General features: G+C 34.8%; 1 protein-coding gene across 1 annotated transcript; it reads right to left on the reverse strand.

Moving 5' to 3' along the window:
* Positions 1 to 5,383: 5,383 nt before the first annotated feature.
* LOC121431942 (alpha-(1,3)-fucosyltransferase 10-like) lies at positions 5,384 to 21,141 on the reverse strand. The gene is made up of 3 exons (XM_041629722.1): positions 20,981 to 21,141; positions 18,279 to 18,372; positions 5,384 to 6,678 (listed from the first exon to the last, which is right to left on the reverse strand). Exons 1-3 carry the CDS (start codon positions 21,074 to 21,076, stop codon positions 5,432 to 5,434), a joined length of 1,437 nt encoding a protein of 478 aa, XP_041485656.1. The 5' UTR covers positions 21,077 to 21,141; the 3' UTR covers positions 5,384 to 5,431.
* Between the last annotated feature and the right edge of the window lie 657 nt (positions 21,142 to 21,798).

Here is a 21,798-nt window from a genome sequence, read left to right on the forward strand (position 1 = left end):
ATGCTGGAACCCCCCCCTCCCATCCCCCCTTATCAAAGGGTCATATCGGAGCTGTTATTTGACAATTTTATTTTATTTGACAACCCAGGTCTCACATGTACCATTTACCCTACATTGTACATATACGTTCATGACAATCTACAATTAAACAAATGTTTAATCAACAAATTTGAGAAGAGATAATTACCTTTTATTATAAAAGTTTGTCAAAAACATAATCGAAAAATATGCATATATAAATATATATTCACATCTATACCACAGAAGCACACATTACTAAAATGACATAGTAGAAATATTATATTCTCTGTTCGACAACCCCCACCCACCCTCCAAACTCAAGAAGTAATGCTCTAATAAAAAAACACTCTCCTATGAAAAATCATCACTTCTTCTGCCTATTGTATTACATAGTTGTTTCAGCTATATGTATTCAGCCTAGTTTTTGTTACGGTACATTAAAATCAATATTAATCCATAAACAGGGCCCCGTCTTGCAATGAGTTGCGATTGATCCAATTAGTCTCAACTGTACGGAAATCCATCCATACCTTAATTTTTTTTACAAGAAATTTGCACAATTTCCATTAGTGAACAAAGAGAATCACACTGAATCTTCAAGAGAACGATGAATGTATGAATATACATCATATCTAGAAAACATTTTGCACAAATTTGCATTTTAGACATTGACGGCCATCCATAGTTATGGTTGATCGGATCAATCACAATTCTTTGTAAGACGGGGCCCAGGTGAACTATGCAAGTGCAGTCAGGTGCTCACCATGCCGAGAGGCAATATTTTTTTAGTCAGTACTTGTGCACCCGACACGAGAGGGATGTTTGGGAGAATTTGAATCAGGCTTCAAATCTTGGACTTTTATGTTTTCAGAGTCTTGCCTCCATTTGTAAGGCAAGACTAAAACCTGTGTCAATGAGCTCGAATGCAGGATTGGCTTACTGATTGAGCCACACGAATCAAGCTGATCGATGGTTCAGAAATTATGTGATATCCTAACTTTTCATGTCACCATGAATATATATAAGGCATTGTCTGACTAAATAAACCAAAAGCACTTTATTCATGAAAAAGTTACAGCAATGGTATACTGCCCTCTTGTGTCGGGTACACCAGTACCAGTGACAACAAAAAATCGCTCCCCACTGGCATTACAAGGTGGATACCAAGCATGCTCGCCTAATGACTTTTCAATTGACCCTAAACAAGTAATGATCCTTGTACCCTAAACCAGTATTTAGTTATTATGATTTCCACACCTGAATCAACTTTATTTCAGGGTGGAGCACCCCTTAAATCCAGACAGGAATGATGACATATGGCACAAATAAAAAAAAGATTTCAGCTGAAAACCGAACATAATGAAAGAGTTGTTAGCAATTTCTACTACAGTACAAAATCTTCTATTTACTTTACATTGAAAGATTATAACAAGACATAAAAAAAAAATCTGCATAGGAATATTAGTTACAGAGTTAACATTTTGACAGAATGCCAAAAACGAGACATCAAATCATGTTGTACTCATGATAAAACATATAACACACTATGAAATATAAATAGTTTGCACGTTATAATGAACTGCATATTAAACACTGTTACTGATTGTTAAAAGGACTATTATTACACTTGTTCACACAGCACATCTATGTCAATTCTGAAATGTCAGCAGATAAAATATATAAATAAAAGTATTTTCTACTTTTTAATGAACAATGATTGTCCACATAATACACTAGTTTCATATTACTACTGTATAACAAAATAAAGTTGCGAAAATTGTTCTCATTTTTTTTTTAGATTTCATATCTCTAGTCTTAAGTTTTATTGGAGTTTTTAAATGATTGTTAATAATCATATTGTTGCAAACAACACAAATAGCTGAATGACTGACCACAAAGAGAGTAAAGTGATGCAATTCTTAAATATATATTTTATATCTTTCACTAAAGATAAAAAAATATATACAAAATTCTTTAGAACAAAAATGCTGATATAAAGCTTTTTGGAATATAATGAAAAAGTAGTTAAAATAGAAACATGTTAAAACAAAATATGAATAAACTTTGGCACATTGTACATGCAAACATCTCAAGAAATGGTAGTTAAAAAACCAAGATTATTAAAACAAAGATAGATGAGCTGCAGCTGGAGATAAGACATTGTAAACCACTAATCAGAATATCTGATTATTTTTGGCACATATTATTGCCTGGAAAAGACAAACAAAATATCATATGAAAGGAGAGTCAAATAAAGGAACGTGAGCTGCGATTTTTATGATAGAAATTTACAAAGTATCTTCAAGACATTTAAAATACCAATCTGATATTATTTTGCACATTTTTACTGGGAGGAACTCTTGCAGAGATTAAAAAGGTGAAATAAAGGGACACGAGTTGTGATATCTTCAATACATTGTAAAATAACAATCTGATTATACTTTTGGCAAATATTTACTGCAAAAAAAAACTCATGTTATTATTACTTAAAAAGAAAATGGCCCATTAAAGGAACATGGGCTGTGACCTTTAAACATTGTCAAATACCAATATGATTATATTGGTACATTATAAATGCAAAATCTCTCACAGAAAGATTGTTTGAAAAATTATAACATAAACAGGACCCCTAAAATTTACTTCAAGATTAGACCTAGTTAGAAGTAAAAGAGCTGATGTAAACTGTTCCAAGACAAACACATAATAAACTTTTGCCTTGGATAGAAAATGAATGAGAATAGACGGTCATTTCACCTCTTCAGGTATTCTTAATCCCAATGTTTATTCTTAATACCTGCACGTTTAATGACAGTAGACATCAATTATTTTGGCTATTTTCCAGGGTTGTTACGTTTTCAAGCTTTGCTTTTGTGACAACCCTTGCAACCATCCTATTTATTGTAACAGAAAATACCACTTAATGATTTTCGTTTATGTAAGATATGTTTGAGGATTTATATACAAAACTATTGTTCATTATCTTGATGTCAAGTTACAGATATGTATTTTCGTGTCCAGAATTTTGTTATGAAAAATGTTGCAAAAACTAATAAATGAAATGAAATGTTTTGTTAAAAGTATATAGATTGTCTAATTTGTAGTAAAGGCATAGGCCCGTATTCTGAACTCGGGTTTAAAGTTGTGGTTTAAATATGGATAGCCCATTGTTACACAAATCACTAACAGCAAAGATATCATATTTCGGCTCATTTGGCTCTCAAATCATTCATAATTGTCTAGGAAGTATAAATATGTGATTGTCTTCACCATTGAAGAATCAGAAAAGAGCACAGTAAATATAAGAAACATACAACTTAATAAAAATTTTGACACTTTCGGCTTCCCATAACTTCAGCACAGAGTTAGACCATGGTCTAAGTTAAACCTGACTTCAGAATACGGGCCATAGTATAGGCTATTTATCATCATTGTTTTGTATTTCCAGCTTTAGTAGGCTGGTTTACCTATATTGTAATTTTTAATATGATAATACTTTACTCAGTACATTTCCTTTTTTGTTTGTTAAATGTTCAATCATATTGATGTATGTTATTTAATCATTTTGTAAAGCATTTAGAAACACCATCTATTAAGCGTTATAAACATACAATATATCATTATTATATCTTATTCAATTTCAAAAGTATAAGAAATCTAAAATATTTATCATCGCCATTATGAATATATATGATTTTGTATATATTTTTATAATCTAAAATATTTATCATCGCCATAATGAATACTTGCACCAGCAATGCTGAGGTAATTGTTTTCCTGGTGGAAGTTCATCTGATTAAAGAAAATATTTTGAACACTAAGGCTTGTAAAAGCCTAAAGCTATCTGTTTTGATGATTCAGTCCCGCCAATGACTTTTTTTTCTACATTTATAATTTGTAATATCATTGCTCACTTAGGGTGAAAAAGATATACTTTACCTATTTATTATCATATTCCACTTTGGGATTCGAAGTTATGATTGTCTACTTGGCTTTGTATTTGATTTTGTATTAAAAATCAACTGCCTTCAGATGTCATAGGAAATGAATTGTATTTGGCAAATACCAGACTCTTTTAAAAAGCACTGGGAATATCTGTAGCTCGATAAGGACACGGCAAATCATTTCTGACCCATCACGTATACCACTTTTCCTTTGCCTGATGTGGGCAAAGGTTTAGAGACAATGACATATAAGGCGTTATGTGAAAATGCAAGGTGGGTGTTACCATTATTATCTCAATGTTATAACAAGATATTGATGATAAAAAAAAAACTCCTATGGCTGAATTCATTCAACAGTTTTTACCCGAGAAAAACAGTTTTATAAGACATTTAGATCAAAACCAAAATTGCACTTAATTAATTCTATATTGGTTGTCAATTTAAACGCCTTTCAAAACAAAATCATGAAACAATTTAAATCGCATTTTGAATAGCGATTATGCAGAATCACAGCTATTAGCTGATTGAACATGGACAACCTCATTGATCATGATTCTACTACGGTTCAGATATGTATTGCATTGACCGTCACTTCCTGGGTCAAACCCAATGCACATGTACCATGCACTCAAGGCCTGTATTCTCAAAAGAGGTTTCAAATGTACCGTTTTACAAAACCATAGACTATGCCGACTCTCATAATTACGCTTAATTCATTGTGAACACTATACAGAAAAGTCAAATTAAAATGCTCGCTTCTGGCAAAGGGCACTAACTTGAATGAAGCGTGATAATGTAAGAAACAGTGCAATATAAACTTTTGCAACCTTTTTCGAGAATACGGGACAAAGAGAGGGGTAAATGTTGCAATTGAATGCTATCCCAAACTGACTGCGTTTTCTGTTCGTGTTTCTCATCGATTCGTTGTTGGTGAATCCAGAAATTTGGCTGAATGCACTCTATTTACACTCTGGGTGGTGGACTGTTACTAAATAAACCTTCTAATGGTATCAAATTCTCCATGGAATTGACACTCGACAGTTTTTAAAGCAACAATTTATTATCACCAAATATTGGAATCTTTGCACCAGCAATGCTGAGGTAATCGTTTGGCTGGTGGAAGCTTTAAAGCTCATACAAATGAAGGAAAACTTGCCAGCTGTGAAAAGTCTCTTTTAGATGCCTTTTCTATCTGTTTTGATGATTTAGTCCGAAGTTCAAACCAATTAAAATTCCTTTTTACATAAAGGAGCAATGAGTTAAATAGGGAAATCACTATAAAGTACATCATTTACAAATATATTAGAAATATTTCGAAAATCTTTGGCATCACCATTAGGTATCAACATACATATAACAGTGTCAGAAGGACATTACAATCAAACCCTTCAAAAGTGTGCATGGGCTTTTTACCACCTCTCTGGCTCCCCAAAGTCAAAATATTTTCACATTTAAAAGTAACTAATGACTTAATTTCTTTCTCCCGTTAGATATTTGTAAACCAGGGCCGAGTACTGCTCAGATGTAAAGTTAGCTTTGGCATCTATCAGCTGTCTAAGAGCTTTGGCTCTCTTAATATGCTCATCATGTAACTCGACGTACAATTGAATTGAGTTGTATGATTCAGGGCTGAATGCCACAGGCCTTGGACAGGTGTAATGGTCTGGAGAAGCAATGTGAGGGGTTTCAGATTTGCCTTCTCTTCTTGCCTTGAGGTTTTCATGTAAGCGATTGCAAACAAGGCACTCAAAGCCATCTATGAAGTTTGGCTGGGTATAGTCGTTCACGCCCCATTCCCGATCCTTCATTACAGAAAGGAGATGAGGGTTTGTGACACCTACTTTCTTGAAATTCAGCAGTTTCTTGTAAGCTTCATCATTGCCATCCAGATACTTCAGGTGATCTGCAAGTTCTTTGGGTGATCTGTAGTCGTCCACGACTACAGCAGAGTTGTTATCAGGTAGCCAGTCCCGGACGGTAGGTGAGCCACGATACACAGGCACCGACCCCAATATGAGTGGGCGCCATAACTTTTCTGTAACATAGTCTTCACACAGGGCATTCTCAAATGCAAGGGTGAACTTATACTTGGACATAATCTCGAAAAAGTTGCTCTTGAACATGGTCAATGGGTCTGTTAGTTCCTGCGGGAGAGGCTTGTTGTGGAGGCAAGCCCCGTAGGAGTCGACACGGATGTGCTTCATCAGTTCTTTGACGTAGCTGTCCCTATCAGACGGTGGATTGCAGTCACTCTGGACGTACGCGACAGGGGCCAGCCCTGCCTGTTTCTTCTCCTCCAGAGTCTTCAAGTACTTCCGACTCTCCAGATCCTCTATGCTCTTTAAGTACTGTGTGGTGATAGGGTAGTCCGAGACCCGCTTGAACGTAGCCGTGTGGTTGAAAAGCGTCAGGCACTCCGGATGCGACAGTATGTAGTTGTTCTTCGGCGACTCCTCGTGGAAGAGTGCCCACTCGTGTTGCCGCTTCCTGGGCACCGGGACATCGTCTGGCTTGAAGTCGGTGCCATAGAACATGAAGGCACTGGTGTTGGGATGGTGCTGGAAGTGGCGGTCGATGGTGAAGAAGCATTGGTTGTTGCCACACTTGGTGACCTGGCCCCTCTGTCCAGTGAATGGAGTCCACCAGATGATGATGGGGTGTGGCACATTCAGCCGGGCTGCATCGACATGGTTGACATCATGCTCATCGGTGCCATCTGAAGATTAAAAGAAAAAGTCAAATATTTGTAAACAAAATGAATGGAAATTCAAGAAACCAGTAGTTAGCATTCAAAGTACCAATGGAAGCTTTATAATTGAGTAGTTGGCATTTAAAGAGAGACTCCTGTTATGGAAAAAATTCAGAAAGTATCATTTTGAGCATTTTAGTTCTTTTCAAGTTATTCAGGAAAATTATTAAAGTAACACCATGTTCCCCGCACTTCTTGGATGCCCTTACATTCAAGCTATGTCCAACATTATTTGAAATGTTGACTTGACCATAGGTGACTGTGGTCCAATTCATGCATTTATCTGTGCAATTGATATGATAAAAGTTAGTTTCAGATAATCTTGGTGATTACATTATAAAAAAGGTTACGTATATTTATTACATTAAAAATAAATATTTCTCAACTGCCTTCAGAATTGAGATAAATGTATAGGCTTTTTACACAGGATTTTCTTAACCCCGGACTATCGCTAACCCCGTACTATCCTTAACCCCGTACTATTTATTTTCCTTTTCACACATGCCAAATTGTTTTTGCTAACCCCGGATAAGGAATGCTTGCTTTTTACACACGAAACTCGCTAACCCCGGACTATTGGTAGCTCATGAATATTCACGAGCGCACTGAGGGGTCATTCGGGTCATATCCAAAATCGCTGACTTCTGGCGCGCGCTTTTTTTTCATCGCCGTGATCGCTGTTCATGAATATTCATTATACTTACCTCTGATTGGACAACAGGGCCGGCTCTGTTGCGGGGCATGAATGGGAGCGCTTAGCCCACTTTCGTTTTACACATGCGATCTTAACCCCGTACTATTGCTCTTAGCACCGCAATTGGTGGGATAACCCTGCTTTTTTGCAGGGCCAAATAATCCCGTACTATAGGTGGGGTTAGCCCACTTTGCAAAAACGCTGTGTAAAACGAAAGTGGGCTAAGCTTAACCCCGTACTATAGGTGGGGCTAAATTGCCATTTAGCCCCACCAATAGTACGGGGTTAAGGAAATTTTAGCCTGTCTAAAAAGGGTAGTAGTGTCTCCATCAATCCATTCATGACAAGACCTTCTCTCTACATGTACGTGTGTATCTTTAAAGTTTAAGTTCTTAATTCTTGTGGCTTACAGTAGTCAGGAGAGCTTAAGGAATGAGTCAGACCTGGTGGGTGTTTCATAAAGCTGTTCGTATGTTCAGAGCGACTTTAAGAATGACTGGTGATCCTTTCTTGTGCTATAAAGTGATATTCACTATCAAATATTCGGGGGTGATTAATAGCGCGTAAGAAAGGTTCACCAGTCATTCTTTATGTTGTTCTTAACTCAATTAATACACACAGCTTTAATGAAACAGCCTCCAGACCTAGCATTAATCCCTCAGTCACAATAGCATGGTGATGAGCAAGAACTAATTGTTTAAAGTTTACAAGCTTGTACATTTTTGTATTATGTTCCTTTGTTTAATAAAACACTCCCACCTTGTACTTCTTATGTACCTGCTTTGCCATTTTAAAATGCTTCATTCTCTTTGCCATGCCTCAAATTATTCAATGGGGCCGTCTGCACCAGCCCGAGTTTTCAAATCAGCACGCTATTTCTGATCAGGCAAATTATCCCGATCTGAACAATTTCGAGATTATTTGAAATGGAGACGCATTTATCGTGCTAGTTTGTAGGATTAATCTCGAGATTGCAATCCAAAGTCAACTTGGGATTATTTGCAAAATAGCGCGCTATTTACAAATTATCCCGCTTATTCGCAGGTGCAGACGCTCTCGCGATTATTTGTTCATGGCGTCAGACCATAATGCATCGATGCCTCGCTCGAGCAGGAATCGCTCTTCTTGCAATGGTGGAGATGGGGTTTCTTGAATCTTAAAGGGATGTTCCGGGCTGAAAGTATTTATAGCTTAATAAATAAAGTAGAATTCACTGAGCAAAATGCTGACAATTTTATCAAAATTGTGTGAAAACAGTCTTCATGAATATTAATTTATAGGTGGGCTGATGATGTCACATCCCCCCTTGTTCTTTTGTATTTTATTATATGAAATTAGGTTTATTCTAATTTTTTCCTCCAAGAATTAGAATAATTGGATTGACAACTGATTTAGTGCATTAGATATTCATTCCTGCAACTTATTTCATTATAAGGGAGACATATTATTCACACAAGTATGAAATGATGAAACAAATATAATTTCATGTAATAACATAAGAAAACGGAAAGTGGAGATGTGACATCATCAGCCCACCTAATGAATATTCATGATGACTGTTTTCACAAAATATTGCTGAACTTTAAACTTCAATAAATTTATTATTTGTTATCCAATTTTGATGAACTTTTTGGCATTTTGCTCAGTGGATTCTACTCTATGGATTAAGATATAAATATTTTCAGCCCTGATCATCCCTTTTGAAATTAATCGCGAAGAGGGCCAAAATCTCGAGATTGAGCAAACTTGGGCTGGTGCAGCACCGCCTAATGAAAATTTGAGTTATGAATTAATGGCTTCAAGTTCCAAGGAAACACCTTAAGCATGTCTTTCCATATTCTTTTTTATTACTCTTTAATATCGTTTACGTGCTGTCTACTTGGTTTGTATGAATTTGATTTAACAACCTATGTATGAGGAGAGCTTAAAAATGATTTATATTAGGTAATCCCCACACATTGGATGTTGTATGTATATCATGAAGTTTCATTTGAGAATTGTTATCATAATGCATTCCTGGAAATTTAACATTTTAAACATTATTCAAGAGTCAAGCCATCTACATGAACATGTATATTTTTTTCATGTATGGTCCATTATCTCCAGCATGGATGTAAACACTACCCTGTTTTTAGGATTCCTTTTTTGTTGTTTTTCTATAAGCAGATGGGAATGTCGCTAGACGAGACAAAAGGGCAAAGGTCTGGTTGACACATGAGAATTACAGTCTTTACGACAAATCTGAGCATCATTGTTCTGGGAGCCTTCTATTTCTTCTGAACTTTCTGTTTCCTGGTGGTTTTCCATGCAATCATCACTTTGAATAATATTCTGTCTAAAATTACACAGACTAAAAGTTTTCAATGTGTTGAATATTCCAAAATCATGAAATAAATGGAAATAATCCATAAATAGCTAAACGTATACATGAAGAATCCTCTGCCAATTCCCACAAGATTCTCTTTGTATCAAATTGAAAGAGAATTTATAAAAAAAATAGAAAACAAGGGAAACAGACATATATAAACTGAAATGTAGACCTACATTGGGGGCATCAGGGAGGGGAAGAGAAGAAATAGGAAGGGGATGGGGAAGGGTAGAAAGAGGAAAGAGAGGTGAAAGGTGAATTCACTTCTGTGCCTATTTTCAATCTCCGAATTCAACATAATTTTTTTCCTATTTGGAGATGAGATGGTACATGTACATGTATTTGCCAAAAGTACAAGTCCTGGACCGCATTGCCATTACAAAGTGGGCACCATGGTTGTTTTACACAAAAACATGATGTCCACGAAAACAGTGAAAAGGGCATCAAAAATTGTCATAATTGGCAAAACAGGGTAGATTTACTTGTCATCTCTGATATTAAATATTTGAGTCATCATTATTAAGGCATTAATAGGAAAACATATATACTTTTCATGGTACTATTTTGAGAGTCTATGGGAGCACATGTCTACATGGTAATGACAGTGCTCCCCCCCCCATAATGGCACGCATTCTAGCTAAGGTGACAAAGGCATTTAATAGGCAATGCTATTCCACAAAGGAAAAAACATCATCACCTGAAACCACTTGAAAGGAAACACAAATGAGGGGGTAAACAAAAGAAACTTCAATAGAGGCTTACAAACTATCCACCCACATGGAATGAAGAGGCTCATTTCATCCTTTCAATTCTCCCATCTAACTGTTTTCTGTTACATTAGCTTCCCATTGTACACAGACAGGGCTGTTTATGATGGAGAAACTCTCTCATACCTACATGCTTGTTGTGCAGAGATTGTACAATTAGTATTGAGACAATAATTCTGGTGACAATATTTGTATTATGTACATGTACATGGGAAGACAATTTCCACAGACTATGAAAACAGACAGGGAGGTTTAATAGAAGTTTTGAACAAAGTACATGTATGTGATGACTGCATGTACAAGTATATGTTATTTTCTTTTGAAATGTGTGTAATCAGTAAAAGCTCCAATTGAACAATAAAAAAGACTCATTCAAATTACATCTCCCTCTCTCACTCTAAACATTGTCATTACCTCCAAAATATTTTTCCTCTATAAATCTTTCAAGATTGCAATACATCCTTCCACCATTAACACTTTTCAGTTTGATTTTTTGTATTTGAATTTATTTCTGTTATTAGTAGGTAACACTAACAATACCAATAAAGAAATAAAATGGGAGGATAGCCCTACTCAGCAGCATCGACCATGGAGCTGCTGGTCTACTTAGGGGTCCTCTGTACACCAGCAGTTTTGCGGGAGGGGGGCCACTTACATTGACGAGTGGATACCATGCGCGACCAAAAAAACACGTAAAAAGGATGTCTTTTTCACGATAGGGCACGTTACGTACATAACGTGATAAGGGTGTCAAAAACACAAAAGTAATGAAAAAAGGGTATCTATTTCGCTAGGAAAATTATGTGTTTAGGGTCTACTTTGTGGGGATGATAAACCCCAACACTTCGTGTTTAGAGTCCGATTGTCGCGAGGTGTACAATGGGGTCATATTAAACCAATAAGGTAAAGCAGACGAACGAAGGACCTGTAACAACATTCCTGTACTTGTTAAGGGGTTCATTTTAGGAAATATTTGCCAAGAGTATCGTTCCAATACTTGTTAAGGGAGGCATTTTCAGAATATGGAAATTACGTGTTTAGGGTGCTTTTCGAGACCCCATGGTCGCGCATGGTATCCACTAGTGAATGGAAGTGGCCCCCCCCCCCCCCCGGCGCTTTGGAGATCTACATTAATTCTAGACTCTAATTTCCATTCTCAAAGGATCAACAATATTGCTGGTAATATGTCAGGAAGGAAATTACTTGTAAGTTTTTCTGCAGGTCAACTCAGCTTACAGGAAAAGCCACTGCTTATACAATAAACATAACATATATTCATGACTAAATCAAAATGCATTAAGTCATGCTGTCAGCTACAAAAGTGTATACAGGAAGTTAGAAAATAAAATTATCACAATTTTCAGTTCTTCATGTGACTAAAAAGAAAAAAAATCAGTATCAGAGTATGAAAGGTTTTGTGCTCAAGACTAACAAACCGCAATGCATGCATGTATTTAAAATCTTATGTACATCTAGTTCATTACAACTACCGTAATATGTCAAGTTTCATCCATATGATAATCAAAGGGGAATTTAACCCTGACGATAGTTGGTTTTAAATAAAAAGCAGCAAATTTTAGAGAAAATATCAATTGATGAAGCCATGAAGGTTTGACGAAAATCTATCAATGAATAAACCGAGTTATGAAGTTTTATCTTTGTTTTGTGACGTCACTAACGAGCAGTTCGTTCATACATTAATAAGCCATGTGATATGAATTACCCAAAATGCCATTTTCCCCTAAAAAATTGAAAATAATTTTATTTGTTCATGCTGATATATCATCAGATCAGACAAAACATTTCATAATCCCTTCAATAAGAAAATATTTTCATTCATTATGCTCCTTTCAAAGCTTTAAATCTATATATAATGGAGGAGCTGCTTGAGCATGACCTCACAAATTAAAACATCTTAAACAGTTTCACAATGCTGTTCTTTGGTGGATTTTCATTATTAAGAATCACCAATTTCTTTTACATATTTTTCTGCTTTTAACTAACTTAATGTCAGGGTGAACAATTTCCCCTTAAAGTGAACAAGACCAAGCAAGGACTTGGCAAAATTTATGATTACAAGTAGTCCATGGAACTAGTCTGCCGGTACAGACTTTTGTTTTTGCAATTCACATTGTGCATAATCCAGAGTCTGAAGTAGCAAGACTAGATTCACTATGTACTGTGGCTGTACCGAGTGTATTGAGTCTAGTCTTCACTCTAGACATAATAATATAATTTGTTTAAGTGTCAAATTTGAGCGTGCACTTGCAGACAAGCTGGAACTAGTCTGCTGTGCAAACCCTTCACTCGAGTTAAGGGTCTGAATGTGCAGCCTACTCATGCCTTGTGTACTGAAGACCAGTGGAATAGCAAGTTTTGAATGTGCTAGTCTTTGCATGGAGGCACCCTTGTTGATCAAAGTTCCAATCAGGGTCTGTACCTGCAGACTAAGCTGTAACTGTGATTTTGAATGCTTGACAAAGATAATACTGCCTTTAACATTCTGCAATAAAGAATTTCCTTTTCTACCATGCTGTTCAGGTTCGACTAAGGAAATTAACTTGATTATCAGTTAGTCATGCATCTTGTCTTCTTTCTTTGGCAAAAAACTGTATGCAGTTGTCAATGCTGACATGCTTTAAGAGAGAAAACATCCATAGATTAATAGTAGGCCTACAGGGTTGCTATGCCAATAAAGTATTGAAAGATATGGGGTACGAAGTATGTACTATGTGCTACGTACACTCTGGCTTTGCTTTATAAATTTATTTTCTTTGAACCAGCTATTCTGTAAAAAAAAAATATATCCTATCACTGCAGATAATGCTAATATTGCAAAATCTACTGTACTGAACGGAGTTTGTTAATGTCATGTTTAGATATTGTATAGAGGCCCAATCATTTGACCATGCAATTATGTACAATGTATATTATATTTTATGTAATTTTTAATTGTGAATCAAAACCAAACCAAACCAAACCAAAATACTAAAGGAGGAGTAAACACATACACATGCAAACATATACCACAAAGCAATACCAATAGGGAATTGAGCAAGAATGGTAAAATAGACATTTTTTAATGAATTTACCAAAACTTAAAGAGAAATGCCAGTAGTTGCAGTAAACACTGATTTCATGAGAAAGTCAGTAAAACAAGGCTTAAAGTGATTGGTTAACATTGGTTTGACTTTTAAAAAATCTGAGCTAGAAGGTCACACTTGTCACCTGTGTCTGTGATATGTTACAAAAATGAAACCCAGAAAAAATTGCATTCGAAAATAATTATTAAGTGCTTCAAAAATTGAAATACAAAGTGACCGGAAACACCATCTTAATTTCATCCCATACACTTATGTGCACTATTTAGGCGTCTATAAGACACCTATTTACAAAATCGGGGTTTGCCTTGTAGTTTTAGCTTTTCATTCTCAATAATGGTTGTTTTCAGGGTTTATTAGTTCTAATACATGCACTTGTACACATGTTTCATCTTGGTTTGAGAATTTTTTAAATTGGCTGCTCACAAAGTTAAACAATACCTTTAATTGTCAGTATATCATCGAGGATCTGTACAGTTACATAAACCGAACTTTGTGAAATCTTGAAATCTACGTTGAAAAATGTTCACGCTGAAGATCACCAACACAGATAAACGCACGTGGAGAATTGTATATTTATTGTCTTGAGTGTCGGGCCCGATGCTTGACCTGAATCCTGTGCTTACGGTATTTGCTGATTTCTCAGCAATTACACAATTTCTTCCAGAATCATTTGGCATACATGTTTTATTTATACAGACACTTTGGTGGTCATTTTATTGGATTCTGTACGAACTCATTTTGATATCGTTACCAAAACTGGCATTTACCTTTAAAAATAGGCTACATGTAACTAGTATGAGTACCAGTGCCTGGCTTGAGTAGCCCCTCCCCCACCCACAAATCAACTATTGATGCACGTTATCTCAAACACCTGCAGTAAATATGACTAGCAAAGTTTAGTCATAATCACAGCAAGTCTTCAAAAGTTTAATACCCTGAAAATACCATTCATTTCACCAGCATGACCTACCATGTACTTGTTTTAGTATAAATGTTGTACCGTAATATGCAGATCTGAGATTGTAGGATCTTATTCAAAATTATAACCCTTTTGTTAAAGTCCATGTTTTGTTAAACTCTTTTGTTAAACTCCATGTACAGATGTGGACTGCATACCTTAGTAACTAAACTGTAGGCATGATGGGTTGCCTGGTATTTCAACAGGCTGGGTTGTCATAATAAGTAGACTATAGTTTAACAGGTGTATAGGATTACAGACTCTTTGTGTTACATATTTCTGTTTGGTGTGCTGGCAAAAAAAGCCAAGCCAGCTCACTCTCACTTTTAATTTTGGAGAAGGTCCAGTTTGGGGTGTTTCCTAACCAAGGAAAAGGGCGTGTGCCACCCTACCCAGTGCGGGGAGGTTCCTTTCTACTCGATGCCGAATTGTAAGTAATGTTTGGTTCATACGTTTTAATATTAATACAATTCTTATGCTTAATATGGCATGTCTGTTTTCAGAAAGAAAGACAGATTTACATATATATATATTCTGCTCATTTTGTCACCAAATGACATCTTACTCCAGTCTTCAAAGTGAATATAATTATCCTTACTAAAATGAACAAAGTTGTATTTTTCAAGTCTGTTAAAGTCAATTATATAATTGATCTATGATTCAGAGAGAAAGTTAATTATTAGATTTCTCAACTGTTATGTATTTTCTTGACTATCAGAAAGCTCATACTAATAGAAGCTTGTTATTTATTTACTTTGAGAATAAATATGAAAGCTAATTTCGATAAGCTGATATCTTTGTGAATAGAATATTGTTAGGGCCTTTGCTGTTAAGTATTTGGTCTATTCCTATTTTAGACGGCTGTCAACCCAGGGTCAGTCCAGGGTCAATGTAGAGTCAACGTAGGTCAGGGTAGCACCTACCCTCTATGTCAAGGTCCTGAGTCACAATGTCATTTGAGGGGGAAGAATCACTTCAGTCAGTCGAAGCTACTGTTCGTCGGATTCGACCGTAATTCTTTGTAGTTAGAGCTTCAACTCAACTCTGGTTCTTTGTTCGTCAAGGACACAGGTCTTTGCTGATGACCTCAGTCGCGTTCTTCGTCGTCGTCATAATCGTCCAATCTTCGTAGTCGTTGTGGTTTGTCGATCTCTTCTGTTTTCGAACTCCGCATCTACCCGATTGAAGGTTTGATCAAGCAATCGATAAACTTTCCAAGACTTTCGGTAACATAATTTAAAGGCCTATTTTCAGATCAATCTCCTCTCATAATCTTGGGACTATCACTCAATGATGATTATACTCCTTCTCTATATGCAATGATTTATTGAATATCGTTTTGCCAATATACTTATGTTCTCAACGATTCAATGTACTGGGTAAATGACTTATTATATTTTGTGACATTAAATTGATCACTTCATTTATATCTTGAATATCCTTTGGTCTTTTATTCAGGGTGGTTAAGTAGCCTGTAGATTAATAAGTTAATTAGAGCAGTTTCGCTCGTGACAGAGATAGTGTTTCTAAACATTCGAGGCAGAATCATGAAAGCCTGTTCCTCAAACTGTGCATGCATGCAGCGCCAAAGTAACTACAAAAATATGAATTTATATGTACATTAAACTAGTATATGTAAATATATATAAACGAGTAAATTTGGGTAAATTTCAATGTATCCAGTGTAATCTACATGCTACATGTATGAAGCAACATCGTGTACACTGAACACAAAATGGAAATGAAGAACCATCCTTGTAATATATTTTCCTTTAATGTTCTTTTTTTATATGAGGTTCAGCTTGATCTTGAAAGTACATGTACCTCAATCTAATCTTGAATCTTGAATGAAAAATAGCTGAAAATCACTGACACCAACATAGATCAGTAAGTGTGGGCACATGTACTAATCAGATGATTTCGAGTTCAGTGTTGAATTTTGGTTCTACATGTAATTGAACTGAGTTTTACATCAACACAAAAATTAAAAAAAAATAATAAAAAAACACTGGTCTTGGGTCAAGGTATTGTTTGCTGTCAAAAATGTGATTTGAAAATTTTGATTCAAACTTCTAACAAACACCAAAAGCACTAACCTTGAAATCATCCATTATACCTTGGAAAACACCCTGTCTACTAAGCCTACTGATAAAATGGCATGCTTATCTCAGAAATGTGAGAAAAGAGCAATTGGAGAAATATGGAACTACTAATACATCAATTTCTGTCAGAATCATTTGGTAGTACAAATGCAAAAACTTGGTCATTTAATTGGATTCTTGTGAAATAATTTTTTTGATCACTCCAACAATTGGAATTTATTGTAGTTTTACAATACATGATAATAATAACATTTTCATTTCATTTCAATATCATGTAATAATATTACGTTAAGCATGGCCCGCTGGGAGAAGAGTTGAAGGGGCTATCCTGGGTAAAATATGACCTTCCACCCCAAATCCAACAATAAGTTGAATGCAAGTCTCTTTGTAATAATGTTACCAGAATAATAATTGTCTTCAAAGAGAAAAAAATATTAAACTTGCTTTATAAAGTCAAAACTTGAAGTTGTAAATTTGAATTAAAAAAAAAAGAGATACACCATAACACTTTGATACGGACTGCTGAGATGTTTTTACTGAGATAGCAGTGCGCACATCTCATTCTTGAGCAAATACAAAAAATATCTTTTTCCCCTCATTCTTTGAGCGCTCTCACTGATTTTTTTTAAATTGATCATTCATTTCATTCTCATAAAAAAACATATATTCATACAATGATTACAAACAATGAATGTATATCATACAATATCTAAAATGTAAGCAGTGATGTACAAAGAATGTTCACACTTGGGTTAATAATGGAGAGTACCTTTAATGTACAATATCTTCTCCATTAATGTCAAGTACTTGTGTGGAATTGATGAGTCATAAAACATTTTAAAGTTTAGGATGTGCCATTTCATGCTTAATAAGAATATCTCAAAATTTATTTTGAGTAACTTCATGTTGGTTTGGAGTGGCAGATCACAATGTAAAATCAACAATCTGTTGCTCAGTTTTAATATCTCAGATTGAATAGGGTTAGATTTAGCATTGTAATCCTTTAGTTTAGAATAGTACAATGATAAGGATTAGGTTTTATTTAGGTTTGGAGCTTTAGATTTTGTTTCGCTCAATGTGCAGATGTTCCATCAGAGCAAATGTCATAGGACAACAATCACAGTTAATGTGACTGTTCTCATTACGCTTTCTAAAACTAGTTTTACTTGAAACCGATTCAGGAAACCAAGTTGGAATATTGCTTTGCTAGCGTTCCCACTTGATCACACAAAAGTGGTTTTCAAAACCACTTCTTGCAAAGTGAACTTGTTGCTATGGAAATGCTCTTGGTGGGGTGACACGTTTCGCGCGAAATTCAAAATCATAGCATTCTACACCTGTCGTATGGAGTAGCGATAACGTGCGGAGATAGCTTCCCGAAGAACGGTTGTGTCCTCATGTACGATAAGACCAGTTTAACAAGGCAAAGCGATCTTGAAAACTACATCGCGAGGTGGTTTTCTGAACTGGTTTGGTAGATCGCTTCCAAGATCGATTCAACAGTTCTCACTACACCTTAAACTAATTTCCACTAGTTTTAGGAGGGTAGTGAGAATGGTGTCTATCATACTCACCAATGTTCACTTGCTTTCCTCCATATGCCACATCCTCCATCTGCCAGAATGGTCCATCTCCTGTGTAGACAATATCTTCATCCCATCCCAAAGCCTAACAATGAAGAGGAGAAAAGAGCATGTTTTAATAGAGCTTACAATAGTTATAAAAATAGGAATATACCACATTCATATATTTCAAATAAAATTAAAAACTTCTTTACAATTCTCAAGAAAATTTCAGCCCAGTCACTTGTGAAGTAATTTGATACCTTTTGTATGTTTGATCTGGCGACCGTACTAATTGTATAATTTATTCAATGATAAAAAAACACTGAAATGATAGCAATAAGTTGTTTTAGTACGAATAAAGCTAAAAAATGACTGTTAGGACATCAGAATTTTTCCCTGCAATTTTTCACGACCAAGAAAACGGGGAGAAAAGGAAAGGGATAAGTGTGAAATATAGGCCCATAATTTTTCAAATGTTATGTCAAAATCTATCACAAACTATGAATTTTGTAATCAAAATATCAAAACTTTGCATTTTTGCCTCGGTTGCTCACCAACTTCTTATTAATTTTATGCGATATGCCCCCCTGAAAATTGTTGGCTCATTATGCCACTCGGACAATCCCTTCAAAGAAACAAACAAAAATCAACTTTGAGCAGCCGATCACGGAAAATATGGGTCAAAAAAATGAATTTCGCCCCCCCCATTGGTGGGAGCTGGATCCGCCCTAGAAGCTGGCAGCCGTCTGTTTCAAGGAGTTTTTTAACATTTAGCACTTTGGCCGAGTGCTGGAATTGCATTTGGCATTGCTCGAAAAGACAGAGTCAGTTTCTTCCTTTATTCCACTGATTTTGATTGGTCAAAAATTTCTGCGGTTGCTTCGTACATATATATACATATATTTTGTTAAATTCTAATCAAATTTGGTCCGTAGAGAGTCTGCGGTATTCAGACACAGTATGTTTCAGCCGTTCTATTTTTTTTATTACGATTTGAGCTCTGTTAATTACAAAAATTAAATTTTTATTTTGCAAATAATTTTGTAGAATTCGTGCGAAATAAGTATAAAGAGCAAAACTGCAAGTAAACTTCAAGAATTTTGTTTGATAAGTGATTTTTTGTTGGAATGCATCTGAATATGGTATTGTTAATGGAAGTCGTAGTTTGAATGGCACATAAATCTCCTTTCATGAATTTAATTTAGAAATAGGTTTCGCATGCATGAGATATGTTTCATGAATTTGATATCTGATTTATGGACCTTTGTTATGGTGTTAATTATTATTTTGAAGATATGAAAAAATAAGAGAAGACAATAATGAGGCAATAGTGATGATGAGACATTAATAATAATGAGACAATAAATATTGAGACAACGGTAATAATTGTTATTACAATAATAATTATTATAAAATAATTTTAATGATAACAATTATAATTATGATAGTAATTATAATTGTAATAATTATTGAGGTAATGTTAATGAGACATCAATAATAATAATAAAAATAATTTGAATTACATAATTACAATTCTAGAATTTATTGATTATTACTGTAATCATTATCATAATAAAATAATTGTAATGAAAACAATTATAATGATAGTAATTATAATGTAATAAATTTTGTCTGAGACAATAATATTAATGAGATATCAATAATAATCATTATAATAATACTTATAATTATAATTATAAAAATATCATAATTAAAGGCAATATAAGTATTGAGACAATAATACAATAGTAATAATTATTATAAAATAATTATAATGATAACAATTATAAGGAAAATAATTATAATTGTAATAATTACCGAGACAGTAATATTGATAAGTCATCAATGATAATTATTATAAAAATTATAATTATGAAATTAATCATAAATAAAATTAAAGGCCTTATCTTATAATTGTTGAAACAGTAATTATTATTTAAAAAATAATTATTATTATAAGATAATTATAACAACAATAAGTACTATAATGATAGTAATTATAATTGAAATAATTATTCAGAAAATAATATTAATGAAACAAAAATAATTGTTATGATAGTAATACTATTGATAATTATAATTATAATTATAATAATAATTGGGACAATAATGAAACGATGATGAGACAATATCAACAATTTTATTGAGACCACAATAACAATGAGACACTAATGAGATAATAGACAATTGAAATCAATCTGTTTTTAATTTGTTTCTAGAAAAGGGGGGGTGGGGTGGGGGGTAATCGTCCTGGGGTAGTTGCCCTTGAACCAAAGAAATCATATGCCAATATGTCAAATCAGTCTGAGTACTTTAAGATTTAAATAAAAAGCTTGTACAATTCCCCATAACTTAGGTAGTAAATGTGCCATGCCCAAAACAAAGAGAATAAGATTTCGCAATCTTCTTTTGTCCACAAAACGCCGTTTTTTCATCACGAAGATGATAGCCTAACTCGACTTAGATATCGGAATTTCAAAATTCAAACAGTTTTGTGAATCGTAGATATTGAGCCTCAATGTGAGCCTATCAAACATGCTTGGGAAGTACAGCCTTTCCTAATTTTCACCTGAAGTGCCTAATATTAATAAATATAGCTCACTGCAGCTGCAGCGCACACATCATCACAACCACATCAGTCTTCTCGACCCCGAACTTCGGGGAGGACGGTTCTCGGTGTTCCGCTCTGTCTCTAGGCTAGATAAACTCACCTGCATTTGAAGTGAACAAAACAGCGACACAAAGAACAGTATGATGACAGCTATGAGAATGAATTTCACCGCCTTCCATCTCAGAATAGTCTTCATTGTGTCTGACTATCATAATGAGGATTTACGATGTAACATCACATTTTTCTCTGCAAATTCGAAATCATCCACTACTCATTTTTGTCGTACAAAAAAAACGTAGAGGGCGTAAACACTTTGGCCGACTCGCAGATTCGATCGTCACCAAGAAGCATGGGCATTACGAGGGGGGGGGGAGCTCGGGGGCTCTTGCTCTCACGACCAAAAAAAAAAGAGAAAAGGAAAGAGAAGAAAAGCGGTGAAAGTGTGATATTATTTTCTGATTATTATGTAGAAATCTATCACAAACTTTGATTTTTGTAATGAAAATGTCGACATTTTTTCAACTTCCTATTAATTTTACATGACAATCGAGCCCCCTCAAAATGTTTGGCTAATTACGCCACTGCCAAGAAGTGATTCTTCTCGATAATGGTCGTATAGTGGAGGACAAGTCCACCCAAACAAAAAGTTTATTTGGATAAAAAGAGAAAATTCAACAAGCATATAGTACTAAAAATTTCATCAAAATCGGATGTAAAATAAGGCATTTCAAAGTTTTGGTTATTATTGTCACAAAACGATTATTTTTCACATCCTGGTTGGATTGCAAATGAAGGTACTGATGACATATCAGCAACTCACTATTTCTTTTGTGTGTGTTTTTTTTTTATATATATCAAAAATATGTAATTTTCTTTTTCTTCTCATTGTAATGTGAAACAAGATTTTTTTCCTCTCTA

Source organism: Lytechinus variegatus, chromosome 18 (assembly GCF_018143015.1).
Source record: "Lytechinus variegatus isolate NC3 chromosome 18, Lvar_3.0, whole genome shotgun sequence".
Taxonomy (NCBI): Eukaryota; Metazoa; Echinodermata; class Echinoidea; order Temnopleuroida; family Toxopneustidae; genus Lytechinus; species Lytechinus variegatus.

What these genes read in the sequence shown, in the direction of transcription:
- LOC121431942 (XM_041629722.1), bottom strand. Translation starts at nt 21,076, where the DNA reads ATGAAGACTATTCTGAGATGGAAGGCGGTGAAATTCATTCTCATAGCT. An exon ending in TTTGTTCACTTCAAATGCAG is followed by an intron (nt 18,373 to 20,980) that starts GTGAGTTTATCT and finishes CTTCATTGTTAG; the next exon opens with GCTTTGGGATGGGATGAAGA. An exon ending in AGGAAAGCAAGTGAACATTG is followed by an intron (nt 6,679 to 18,278) that starts GTGAGTATGATA and finishes TTTAATCTTCAG; the next exon opens with ATGGCACCGATGAGCATGAT.